At 30.6% G+C, this 14,004-nt stretch overlaps 1 protein-coding gene across 1 annotated transcript in view; it reads left to right on the top strand.

The window, feature by feature from the left end:
* The window catches only part of LOC108914397, a 28,726-nt gene extending 20,308 nt beyond the window's left edge, over positions 1-8,418 (top strand). The window contains exon 2 of the mRNA XM_018720214.1: positions 6,599-8,418. Within this exon, the coding sequence (XP_018575730.1) occupies positions 6,663-7,616 (954 nt within the window). The 5' untranslated portion in view covers positions 6,599-6,662 and the 3' untranslated portion in view covers positions 7,617-8,418. The remainder of the gene's footprint in view (positions 1-6,598) is intronic.
* The last annotated feature ends 5,586 nt before the right edge of the window (positions 8,419-14,004 follow it).

The following is a 14,004-nucleotide window of genomic DNA, read 5'->3' on the forward strand; positions in this document are numbered from 1 at the left end:
AAAGCCAAAAATCTCCGTGGATATACGATTCACCCAAATATGGCTTTTTGAAACAGATACCGTCTGGACTAAAATCACAGAAGATGAAACTGATGAAACTCAGCAGAAATATAAAGGAAAAAATAAAAAGAAACATGAGCCATGTAAAAACTGCATCATATGTTGTTACAGGATTTTAAATAGATACAATCTATTGACAAACGTATTTCTCTTTGCATCAGTAGCATATAAATACGTATTATCTCTATCGTTTACACAAGTAGCTTGTGAGAGGTCGTTTAGCACTTTGAAGTTTTTAAAAAATCGTTTGAGAAGTTCGCTGACTCAGGAAAAACTAGAGACTTTTATGTTAATGGCATTAAATGTAGACATTTTAAATAATTTGTCATTAGATGATGTAATTAATGAATTAGTTTTAAAAAGTACACTTTTAAAAAAATCTCCTTTTATATTAAATTGGAATTTTTTGATTATACTTAGCTCTACAACACAATATTTTCGATTAATACAAAATATATATTTTAATGATTATTTATTTATTAAAAATAATAATGCTTTAACTTCTTATACCTTCCAACTACTACTTATCCATTTTAAAAAAATCTAAATTATTTTAATTTAAGATTTTAATTTTTATCTACAAACAAATTGTGAGATTAATTATTTTTAAAACAATATCAAATTATCTATGGCTAACTTTTTTCAAATATTTCAAATAAATCATTCACGAAGAGCCTATTTAAAATAAAATAAATTCTGAAACTTTCAAAAAACGGGCCGCTTGATGAATGTTTCCCGGGCCTGTTCATCTAGCCAGTCCGCCTCTGCTACATGGTACGAAGCACCAAACTGATCGTATATGGGGTCTTTTATAAGATTCAAGTTTGGAGCTTAACAAATTCATGTAGGTATTCTCATTCTCGTAATGTTGACATAAACATATTATCAGGATTCAGGACCAGAAAGTCAGAGGTGAGTATCTAATAAAATCTTGGTTGACTGGATCAAGAAATAAAACGTTTAGAAGTGACTACTGTGTGATATTCGTTAAAGTTTGTTGTTGCAGCTAGTGCGTACACATGGTGTTCCAAATTTTGTGGAGAAAATCTAATACCGTTACGTATAACGTTCGACGTACTACCTATTACCAAGAAATATTTATTGCAAATGTCTGTTAATCCTGCTTACGAATAATTGTAATGCCCGAAGTTTTTAAAATATAAAGAATGCCCTTCAAATTGTATTGCATTATATATTTTTGAGTACTATAATTGATACATTTCTAATACAACTTATACTTTGTTGTAAAAGTATGTTCAAAATTATTTAATCAGTAGTCACTCAAATTATACAGGGTGTCCCAGAATAACGTGTACAACGGAAGACCACAGATTCGTGGACACAAAATAGGCAGATTTAGACTAATTCACCTATATCCAAAATCACTTCGTTTGGCCGCTAGAGGGCCTCAAAGTCCGCAAAAATTTGTGAATTTTGTTAATAACTCAAATACGTATTTTTGGAGTGTGGACTTTTGCTTTCAATCTACACATTTTGGTGTTATACAGTGTTTTTTAAATTTGCAACTTCTACAACTTTCGGGCAATAATGACAACTATTTTTTATTTATAGGTGATATTATTTGGAAGTTTTTGGGCCTCTTGTAGAATTTTGATTAAATTACCGGTTTGAGTACAAAAAAATATTTTTTAAATGTATACTTACATTGTCTTGCTACCCATATTACAATATTTAGCAAAGTGCTAGTGCTTTCAGTTTGATCTTGTATGCATAGCATTATTATTGGCCCTGTTATTCTACCCAATAGACTGAATAGTAGGGAATTTTATTTAGAATTTTTGCAAAACCCGAGTTATTGGAAGATGTGCCGTTATTACTCACAGCTAGATGGTCTATGCATGATGGCGCTCCACCACATTTCACTGTAACTGTCTAGCAGTATCTGAATCAAACATTCCCTCGTCGATGGATCGGTAGAGGGGATAATGTTCTTGTTAAATGGCCTGTACGTTCACCAGACTTAACACCTTGCGACTATTATCTTTGGGGCACTCTGAAAACAACAGTGCATGATTCCGCATCTAACACTGAACTGAGTTGTGGAGGCATATCCAAAATGCCATAAAAGGTTTACAAAATAACTCTTAAGAACTGCAAAGGGTGTCCTTTAACTTTCTTGGCCGAATTAACCTTTGCTGTAGAAACAATGCTGGTCATTTTGAACAGTTTTTATAATAATTTGTACTAAATTTAATAACCTCAACTTTGTTATTTTTATCTCCAACATTTTTTATTGTATTTGATTGTTTTTACAAATTATTTCAATAAAAATAGGCATGTTGTAAATAATTCTAATTCGTCGTATGTGTGTATCCATATCGAAAAATGAACATGTGGTATATCTTATCGTAATAAACATTCATTAAGAATTGGCACGTACAATGATTTAAAGATCAAAGTGAAATTACAGTTGTTACGGGGAGGTTCTTTTTGGTTTTCACTTCACCGCAGGTTTTCTTTATTTAGCCGAGATATTCCTGAGCCGTAATACATGGTTTCAATAACGAGTAGTTCATCTACAGCTTTTTATTACAACTAATGTGGAATTAACAGTAAAATAATCTCAAAAGATAACAGATGTCAAATTCCAATATTCTAAAACTAACACTGACAACCCTGATCTTTTTTGAAAAGTCTTGAATTTTTATGAGGTCCAGCAAACGCCCCACCATGTAGCTTTCCGGCCGAGCAGGTCGTTTCCAAGGTTGTCTCTTTTAAGGTTTTATTGTTATACAGTCAACTTCCAAAATCAGTGACTGTAAGCACTTTGTTAAGTATTGTAATATGGGTGGCAAGATATTGTAGACATTTAAAAATTATTTTTTTGTATCCAAACCTCACATTTAACCAAAATTCTATAAGAGGTCCAAAAACTTCCAAATAGTATCACCTATCAAATAAAAAATAGTCGTAATTATTGCCCGAAAGAGGAAAAAGTTATGAACGGATATATTCACCACGCATCAATTTCTTAGGAGTTGTGAGTTTTAAAAAACACTGTGTAACACCAAAATGTGTAGATTGAAAGCAAAAGTCCATACCCCAAAAATAATCAAAATTGATTAATATTATTCGAATTATTTACAAAATTCAAAAAATTTTCACGAAGAGCATCTAGTGGCCAAACGAAGCGATTTCGGATATAGGTGAATTAACCTAAATCTGCCTATTTTAAGTCCACGAATTTGTGGTCTTCCGTGGTACACGTTATTCTGGGACACCCTGTATACAGATTCTCCCAAAACTACCTTAAATCACTTTCCAAGATTTAATCTCATCAAAAGTTTAAGATAAACGTTGTAGGGTATTAGGGGCCAATATGTTGATGATGCCCTTGGGTCAAATCCAGGTTTGCTTGAAAATATTAAATAGAACACAATATTTTTTTATGCCAGCAGTTGATAGAGCCCCAATTTGACACCCAATTTATGGGATCTCAAAATTTTCTTCATTTTTCTCTTAATAGTTCGAAAAGATCGAATTATGAAGGAAAATCTTGCAAGCAAAATTTGTATGATTTTCAGTGAAAATATGTCCTGTATGAATTATGGAGAATAATGTTTGAAACATAATTCGTAGGTTTTAGAATGATAAATTCATAAAAAATTTTGTAATTTTGTGATCAGGAAATTTCGATGTGCAGGACTTAGAAGAACCAGCAAAGCATTTTGGTATCATTTATTTTTTTTTTTCATAACAATATTGTATTTTGTGACTCATTCTAATCTGTTGTCTGTTGGTGAAACCCCGCTTTGAGATACACAGCAGACACATCTTATTGTAAATAAAATTGAGCATATAAGGATTTAAACAAAATTGGGAAATTACTACGAATTTCTCTACTCGCAGGAAGATGTACAACACTTTCTTTCCATTATATCCATCCAGCATGACTTCCATTGTTTAATTGCATTAACTATTCTTACATCACTGATACTGATATACATTAAAGTAATACTAGGCCTATGTTTTCACATTCCCAAACTAATTATATCACTTCCCTTGTGTAAATTAGGTTAATTTGCGTTTCGTTGTGTGTTAATAACTTTTTTACGTTGCTATAGCTCAAGTGCAATGTGAGCTGGTGCGTCTCTTCTATAAGCACGTGATAATTTTACAAACAAAATACTGCTGTCGGCCTTGATATTATATAAAACAGTGGGCTATTACCTTCACAGGTACGTCTCAGAAAAATAGTTTTTCTAATAACTCATGCAATAAATTAGGTAAACAGTTTACTTAGACAGTTAAGCGAGCCAAAACTAAAATGTGATCGACAACGACTATTTTTGTTTAAACTGTAGACTGCGCTCAAAGTTTAAACTAAAAAAATGTAATATGTAATAAGTATACGTATGATATGTGTGACTTTGATATGTATACAAGCACACTTAAGTAACTTGTTCTTTATTTTTTTTTAATTTTTAGAAGAAGCATTAAGGCTAGAGCAAAATGTTACTAGTTCACAAGGACCTGTATTTTATTTTTATGCAGTTAAACAAAGTTTCCTGGTTTGATTTAAATCTATCTGTAGGCTAAACATTTATCATCACACTTATATTGTAATAAATCTGATTACTGAAACTGTTGCCTACTTAAGAATCATTGATATTAAATAGCAATTTCTGTCAACTTAATTGGCAATTAAAATAATGTTTATAATAATAAAATTAAAAACCTGTTTAGTTTTCCTGGGTAAATGTGTATTTTAAATTTAAACATCTGCGAAAATTTGAAAAAATACATTTACGGAAAATGGAAATATACAGGGTGTTCCGTATAAGAACCGACACAGGGTAGATGTCCAAAATATTGAAATTTAACCAAACTTACCTATATACAAAGTTGCACCCCTGGACAGTTATTAGCCCCCAAAGTGGGACCCTACATTTCGAAAAAAATTAATATCTCTGCAACACTTTACCGCAGAAGAACCAAATTTGGTACACGATTTAGGTTTATTACTGGTCTTCTTTGACTATGATTTAAAGTTAATTGAAGCACTACAAGGTGTTCATTGGGGATGACTCACCCCTAAAATTGTACGGAACTTTTTTTTCATTGACCGAAAGGAAAAATAATAATATTAATTCACAGCAGAATTTAATTTTAAATATTTTTTATTCGTGTTAAATTTTAAAAAACTTTCAAGAAAAACCGTATTAACAAGATTTAACAGTGTTTATTAGAAAATAATCGAAAATAATAATCAGTAGTAGGCAATGAATTTATCTTTCAAACTTGTGAGTTAGTAATAAAATTATTTTATTTCAACAATTGCCTCTGATTGTTGCTGAAAAAATATCAATTATTATTTTTATTATTTATTTGTTTTTTACTTAATACAATATTCGCTTATTTAAAAACTATCTAGGTATTTGTTTTCTTTTTGTAGAATTAGGAGAGAAGTGAAGTACAATTTATTTGGCCAATTGTCAAACATAAAGCCTACTACTGACTTTTTGATTGTTTTCTAATGAACACTTAAAATCTTGTCAGTTAATACGGTTTTTCTTGAAAACCATGGTTTTTTCAAATTTAACGAATAAAAAAAAATTTAAATTAAATTCTCCTTTGAATTACTATTACTATTTCTCAACTCTGCCAATGAAAAAAAAGTTCAGTACGAATTTAGGTGTGAGTCATTTCCAATGAACACCTTGTAGTGCTTCAATTAACTTTAAATCATAGTCAAAGAAGACCAGTAATAAACCTAAATATTGTATCAAATTTGCTTCTTCTACGGTAAAGTGTTGCAGATATAAATTTTTTTCGAAATTTAGGGTCCCATTTTGGGGGCTAATAACCCCTCAGGCGTGCAACTTTGTGCATAGGTAAATTTGTTTAAATTACAATATTTTGGACACCCCTAGATGCACCTGCCCTGTGTCGGTTTTTATGTGGGACACCCTGTATATAGATTTGACATTATTATAGTAAATATAAATTATAATATTTGTATATTTGACACCTAAACGAAAATATTGAATTATCGCTTAAGAAACGGCAATAACAAGTTCTTGCTTTATTTGCAAAGTTTGCAAAGAAATCAGTGTTGATTCAATGATTAAGAATGCAAACTTAGGCTGCATTTTTTCTTATCTGTGCTGAGGTGAGTCTTTCACATCGCTTATCCATAAAATTATTGTATTTTGATGTTGTGCAAATAATAGGTATGCCAATTGATCAACAAACAATACAATTTACTTATAAGATGTTTGATAAATAAATAATTTTCGATGGAAAACTGTTTATTTTATTAAATTGCAAAAATTAAGGAAATATGTTTCAATTGTATAAAAATCTTTCATTTTTAGAACTAGAATAGCAGCAACTCGAGTAACAATCAGCAAATATCTATTTTTAAAAAAGTTTTTATGAGATATAGTAGAAATTAATATACTACAAAATTTTGTTACCATGAAATTATTTATTTCTCCAATCGCATTATGAAATTAAAGAAATATATTTAAAAATTCTATAAAATTTCTAATAGAATTATGTCTATCTGTTTCAGAAATGGTGTAACCCAAAAATCTTACTTCTACAAGGAGAATAAGAAATTTAGAAAATCTCCCATCATGGAACGAATATTTAAAATCAAAACTAAATCCAATATAGACCCTAGAGACCAATATCCATCAGAAAGAAGGTATTCCGCCTCCATAGTGATAGGACTCAGTGTAGTGTTTCTCCAGTTATTTTTATATTCTGTACTTATGGGAACTCTTATTGTGCATAAACTGACCATGCAAGAGAAAGAATCAGAAATGATTGGGGAAACAACTGGAAACACCGATACTCCCATGACCAACAATGGTCAGGAATCAAACTTGGACAACAGTACTGAGGAAATGGTACTAACTACCGAAAACCCCGTTCAACGACTTTTCGAAAAAGTGGAAAAAGATATAAATGTACATAATGGTCATTATTACATAAATATTCCGGCACTGGTTTGCTCCGGGTGTTTCGTCATGGCGCTTGGCTTTATTTGCAGCTTTGTAACGGGTATTTTAGCTTGGAAGCGATGGTACATCGACCATAACATAACCTTCTTCTTCCTAGCTTCAAGTTTTTCCACTTTAACTTCCGCGATATGTCTGCTACTGTCAGGGTTGATAACTGTGAATATGAATTTCAACTTCAACGAATACGAAAGCAATCCGACTTCACCAGTTACTTTTAGTTTAGCCATGAATATCATTATTCTTTCTTCTATAGGACTAATATGGTCATTTCTGTCGACAAAAGTGTCCTATAGGGGGATGAAAAATGGTTATCCCGATGATGTGGCTGTGTCTAAAGGCGGACGAACGGTTCAAGTTAGCACTGTGACGAAGGGCAGTAAAAACTGTACTACGTTTCCTCCTGATATCATAAATCATTTTCCTGCAGGAGAGAAATTGGCAAAGTACGTTCCTAAGAAGGATAACAGCAATTTACCAAAGGCTGAAAGTAATTTTGAATATCAGCAGAGAGTTGATAAATTTTTGTCAGGTACTCCAGAAAGTCCTGAACAGGTTAAAGTTTAGTTGTAGTGTTTAGTAATTTGAGAAAATGGTTCACATTTATTTGTAACTATTTATAGCTATATGAAGGTATTACTCTACTGAGACAAAGAAGAAAAATGTGTCCAGAATATGACACTTTAATGTGCCATATTCAGAAAAACAATTGTTTTTTGTTAAATTTGTTTCCAAATTTAGAAGTGCTTAGATACTTAATAATTAGTTAAACTAAACTGAGGATTTGATTGTTTAACCTCTGTTGTAAAAAATGCAAATTGTCACTATCCATGAAAATTGTTCATTAAAATTCTTCTGGTGTACAACAAACAACAATGCTGCGAATTATATATTTTTTTTCTGTTTCTATTACAATTTTGAGACCTTCCCATAAATATATTCGCTCAGCTCTTGATGCTGAAGAACTGTCATATTTCGAAGGGACTAAGATATGAACAGGTCTAGTTTAATATTTACTAATTCGGTATATTAATATAATAGTATAATTGATGTAAAAGAACAAGGATTATCCATAAATGTAACCAAAATTAGAAATTAGAATATAATAGTGGATATAACGACTGAATATTTTAGCAATATATTTAATCGAATGATTGAATAAAATGTTCAAGTTCAACCTTGGACAAATTTATATATCTATGTATATTTTAATTATAAATAGATACATTGGACTCTAAGTAGCATATATGTAGATTGACATTGTTTTGTTTTTTTTTTGTAAAAAAATTGTATTAAAATATTTTTCGCATGTTGTATTTTTTTTTATATTAGCTACTGTAGTGTATATCATTTATGTATAATAACTGAAATAATCTATCAAACAAATAAAGAAGGGGAGACTTGATCAAGATGCCATTCAATTTTTTTAGATCACATAATTTGAGAATTATATCCATATCCACAAAACTTGATGGAAACAAACAGAAACGCATACTATCATAATGTTTAGCTAATTTGTTACAAGAATACATTTGTTAGAAATTGCAATGCTTTAAAAGAAGTAATGGAAGGTATCTTCCTACCCATGTAAGTGCAGTTTAGATAGCATACTGCTTATTATGCTTATATTATTATACAGGGTGAGTCAGAAAGAATGGGTCAACACTAAACTGGAGATACTAGACACCAAAATATTATGTTTGAGCTCATCATGCCTTATACGAATGTCGCTGGTTTGAGAAATACAGGGTGTTCACGGTTTCAATTTTATTCTGAAATTTCTCAATAACTGAGAAAGTTTTGATAGCATTACTCTGAAACTTGGTAGTGTTGGGTTTTTTGGTGTGAAAATTACAAATTTGAAGCTTATTTTGATGTTACTTCTAGAGGGCGCTACTTTCACTGTATTATTTAGGTAAATCAGAACATATTTTTTTTATCTGTTGAGCTATATGCTTTAAAAAAGTAATTTATATTGGTGGTGATTTTCTTTCAGGCGCTGATATTGCTATTTCTTTTCTAAGTAGGTTTGTGTCAAATTTTCATGTTCAGCTCAAACATAAAATTTTTGTGTCTAGTATCTCCAGTTTACTGTTGACCCATTCTTTCTAACTCACCCTGTGTATCGATAATTGCTAAATGAAGCATAACTAGTAAACGTAAGGTAAAAAGTAAAAAGGTAAGTAAACAGGACAAAAATCATGTTCAAGTAAAAAAGTATGTAAATAAACCCATTCATTTTTGTATCTAGCAAAATAAAAAATTTTAAATGTTTTCATATTTTCATATTTCATATATATAAGATGACATGGTGCCGTTTCAACCTTACAATTATCTCATTTCATCTGGAATGCAATTTTTTAATACTTTTGCTTTACATTATTATTATCAGTTTTATTAAGGTTTACCATTTATTACGTTTTTCCATGCACATGAGGTTTTAAAACATGGAAACATTCAAGGTATTTTTAAAAATTTTTCCTTCAGTAATCAAACGGTGAATATTTACTCCACTTATGACCGACACATGGCACAAGGCCCATTAAGACCCAGGAGACCTCTTTAAATTTTTTTTCGAAAGCATGATCTAATAATTAAAACATTTGATTTATATAGCAGCCTTTTAGATATACATTGAATTGCTGGGGTTTTGTTAAGGTTACAAGCCAAAAGTTTAATTAAAAAATATTAAATAATCTTCCAAAATCTTCCTTTATCCAGCAGCCTATGGATTACCAAGCTAGAAGTTTAGTATAAAAAAAATATAGATCAGTCTTCAATACACTCCGACAGCTAAAATTCTATTATAATTATTCAGATAAAACTTATACTTATGCAACCAACATTTCTTCATATTTGCAACTTTTTGAGCAATACAATTTTACTGATAAATGTTAGTACAGACCCTTTATAAATTATTACAAGTCACGTGGCCACTAATTTTGTTTTCTTCCACGTTGGAAATTAAATTCTGGTAACATTAAAACAATAAGATCAGGATTACGTGAAGAAAAACATTCCGTTTCACCAGCTGGTGATTGGTGTAATTTTTTATGAGATTCTATTCCACCAATCAGGGGTCACATTATATCGAGCAGTGGTCACAGTCTGTCATTGTTCACAGTAAAAAAATCATTAATATTGGTGATGCCAACATTTGGGCAATTTTTGTTACCAATACCAGCCTTGCAATGTTGGTTGTCTAAGCTAGGTGGTCATGTGACATGTAATTATTTATGAAGGGTCTGTGTATAAATTCAAGCTAAAAATGGTAAACAAAAAAGAGGTTATTTAAAAGGGTTTCATCAATTTGCAATTAATAATAACAAAAATGTAAAATGGAGAGGAAACCTTAGGAAAATTTAGACAGGCTGAACAAGGCAATACAAACACGAGAAATACACGTGGTATACAGTGTGTCCCAGAATATGTCGGCGTTCTTTTGGATTTATATAGGAGACATTAAAATAACATGACAAGTTCTTATAAAAATTTTCCCTAGAGGACCCTCCTACGGAGATACAGGCCCCTAAAGGGCACCCCTGAAAATCAATTTTTTTTAAATAACTTAAAATACTTATTATTTTTTAATACAATGGACAACAGAGGAACCAACAATCCTCAATTCGCAGAGCTAGGGAATGCATAACATTAGAAGGAGCTCATATGTTGAACAGACATACAAAATTTTGTAATAAAAATCAGATTAAACAAAAATAGTCTTTTCTCGAAAATAGTTCATTTTATCGATATCAACTAAGTGCTTTGTTTTAGTTTAAGGTTCAAACTATCTAAAAAATATTATTTTTGTGCCTTTATCGTAAAGGGTGTAAAAAATTGGCATTATTGTTCTGCCGTTAGTCTGTCCCTGGCAAACCAAATAAGCCAAATTGTTTTCATGGGTCAATTTTTAAGGAATCTTATCTGTTCATCTTATTAAAAAAATCAATTTTCAGAGTCCTTTAGGGGCATGTATCTCTATTGGGGGGCCCTTCCACGGAAAATTTTTTATAGGAACTTGTAATGTTATTTTAACATCCCTTGAGTAAATCCGAGAATTGCCCACATATTCTGGGACACCTGGTATATTATATAAAATGGTCCTCTAAGGAGGATATTACGCCCCTTTCCCCAAGTGGCTACAATCCCATTTTTTTGCTGTCTCAAATTGTTAGTTATTTTCATAGATTAACTCACTGCAATTTTTATATGGTATTGTTAAAACTATATGTTTATCGTTAGACAAAAGATAATAATAAATAATTTTGTTGTACATCTGCAGTAAGGTACTTATTAGCCAAAGACACTCCAGAAATATAAAATGAGATATCAAATTGAATTTTACTTTTTAACGACACTTTTTTAATTATCACATCTGTTATAGTCTTTCCGAAGTCAGTTGAACATGGAAAAAACGCCTGGCAATAAAATTTAATGACTTTCATAGGCGTCCCTAAAAAAGTCTTCTGCTAAACGTAAAAAATTATAATTTGTATATAATGTGTACAAAATTTCTATTATAGGTTCATTTGGCCAACAACATATTTTAATTATTTATGCCCACAAACAATTTTATTATATTGATGGTAAACTTTGTTTTGTTCCGTTTCAAAAGGTCTCCAAAATGCCATGTTGTAATAATATTATTTCTCCCTTTCACAATTGTAATATAAATGATTAATAGGTGGCTTTAAAAAAATTAAAATTACCTAAATCACACCAAATTCCGCATTGCTGCACTGCACTGCTGGGCAATTTGTCAACCATTTGTCAAAAGCTGATTTATTGCCCAGTGGACCAATGCAACTGTATTTGCATTTCGTTTGCCCGCGCTTGCATTCTTCAACTGGGTGTATACATTTCTACCACCTCCACGTTTAGTGCGATCAGACCTGTATATGGGTATGGTTAAATAAATATGGGAACAAATTTTTCAAACATTTCAATGCCGAGTTGAATCAGCGACCGAACCTGGTACATACCGTCAACCTTTTAATTCTTCAATTTATATCGGAAATACTATAATAGCCAGAATTTTAGTTTTTCTATACATAATTCCAAGGAATTAAGGAAAAAAAATCTGGTTATGCATATCTGAAATTATTATATTTCATATTAAAAACTAATGTACAACACTGATGTTCCTAATACTAAACTATTTGAAGGCACAATATTTTACATACTAACATAAACATATATTTACATATCTACTAAACACCGTATAAATGGGCATATTTAATCGGTTAGAACACATAGAGTTACATAAGCTTAACTTTATTATAAAATTCAATGCTGCAGTTAGTATAAATTGTTTAGAAAAAGGTCTTCGCTATTTAAAAAATTGTAATAAAACAGTGAAGTAACTACCAATAGTAGTTCGGAGTCTCGGTATTATGAGGCCCCTTTGTGACACATTTGCTGTCTTCCTTAGAAGCTAGTAGACTAAGAGCCAGATAGGAAAATTTTCCTAATCATTTTAGGCACCGTAAGAGTCTATGACTTAAATACTACAATCTAAAAGAAAACATTTGAACACTATTCTCCGTGGCATATGGGTTGTCAGCGGAAAATCAAACTTTCCAGTTTTGGGCCGGGTAAATAAATTAATAGAAATTGACGGCATTTCGACCTATGTCAGATATTAGAAAAATAAGACATAAAAACCTTATGCCGTACAAAAATAACGGTACTGGAAAGAATAAAAAATGTTAATTTTCCGAATATTTTCACTAATGTCAAAATTATCGAAAAATGTATGGCGTGCCTGATTTTAAATAAAGATATTTACTGGAAAGTTATAATTTACTATGCCGTACGAATGCACTGGCTCTAAGAGCTTTTACCCTGACGCATATTTTCTCATTTCAACCCCTATTCCAAAAAATTATTGAAAAAAATACGGCATTAATTTCAGAGTTTTACTTATGCTCTAAAATAATAAAAAATATGTGTCATACAAAATATTTGGCTAAAAAAAATTATTACGTAATTGTGAATGCTCTGAAGTTAACGCCATTTTTCTTTGGGTAAAAATCATTATTTCCTGAACGGAAAAAATTTCGGAAGCAAGTTATTCCATTTTATAGTCTTTATACAAAAGTGCTGTACAAAATCATTGGCACCAGAAAAAAAAAACAATTGGCCGTGAATAAAAAAAATTGATTATCATTTTTGCAATTTGGAAAATCCATTTGACAGCTACTATAGGACTAGATATTTTCAATTTTATTACTGTTTTAAATTATTCAAGGGTTAACAAAATTGTGCATGCCGTCTATTTTAAATTTCAAGGTTTTCCATAATTAGTAGGATTTTCCAAGGCATTTTCACTACATTATGAAATTATATATTCCTGTACGGCATTTACCCCATAACATTAACACCATCAAATGATAATAAAAAATTATATCACCGTACATTTTTGATGCAACATTCATCGAATGTTATAATTTAAAATCTCAATTTTACTATACTCAATAATTAACAATTCCTGTACGGCATTCATTGCAGATTGTGAAGGGAGTAAAGTAATGATGAAAAATTATATTGCCGTTACATTTGCATGGAATATACAACTAATATATGCATAAATTGTATAAACAATAAAATGAAAAGAGATAGTGTTTCGTAAATTCCAAGTAGGTAGACCAATAAAAATGTAAAACTAAATTATGTTAATCAATATTAACTTTTTCAATACAAAAAATTTATAATAATTACCAAAAAATTAAATTGATATTTGAAAGAAGTATTAATAACGTTTATATTTTACTTTTTTCAAAAAAAAAAAAAAAAATTTAGAAAATTATTTTATAAAATAGACTACTAAAATAATGAAATGAAAAGTTAATTAAATCTTGTTGATCTTAATGACATTTGGACTTTTTTTTTTTGGAACTTTGGGGCCTTTTTTCCCTTTAGCGCCATGATATTTATACGGCAATATTTTTTTACT

This window comes from Anoplophora glabripennis, unplaced genomic scaffold (genome assembly GCF_000390285.2).
Source record: "Anoplophora glabripennis isolate ALB-LARVAE unplaced genomic scaffold, Agla_2.0 scaffold50, whole genome shotgun sequence".
Taxonomy (NCBI): Eukaryota; Metazoa; Arthropoda; class Insecta; order Coleoptera; family Cerambycidae; genus Anoplophora; species Anoplophora glabripennis.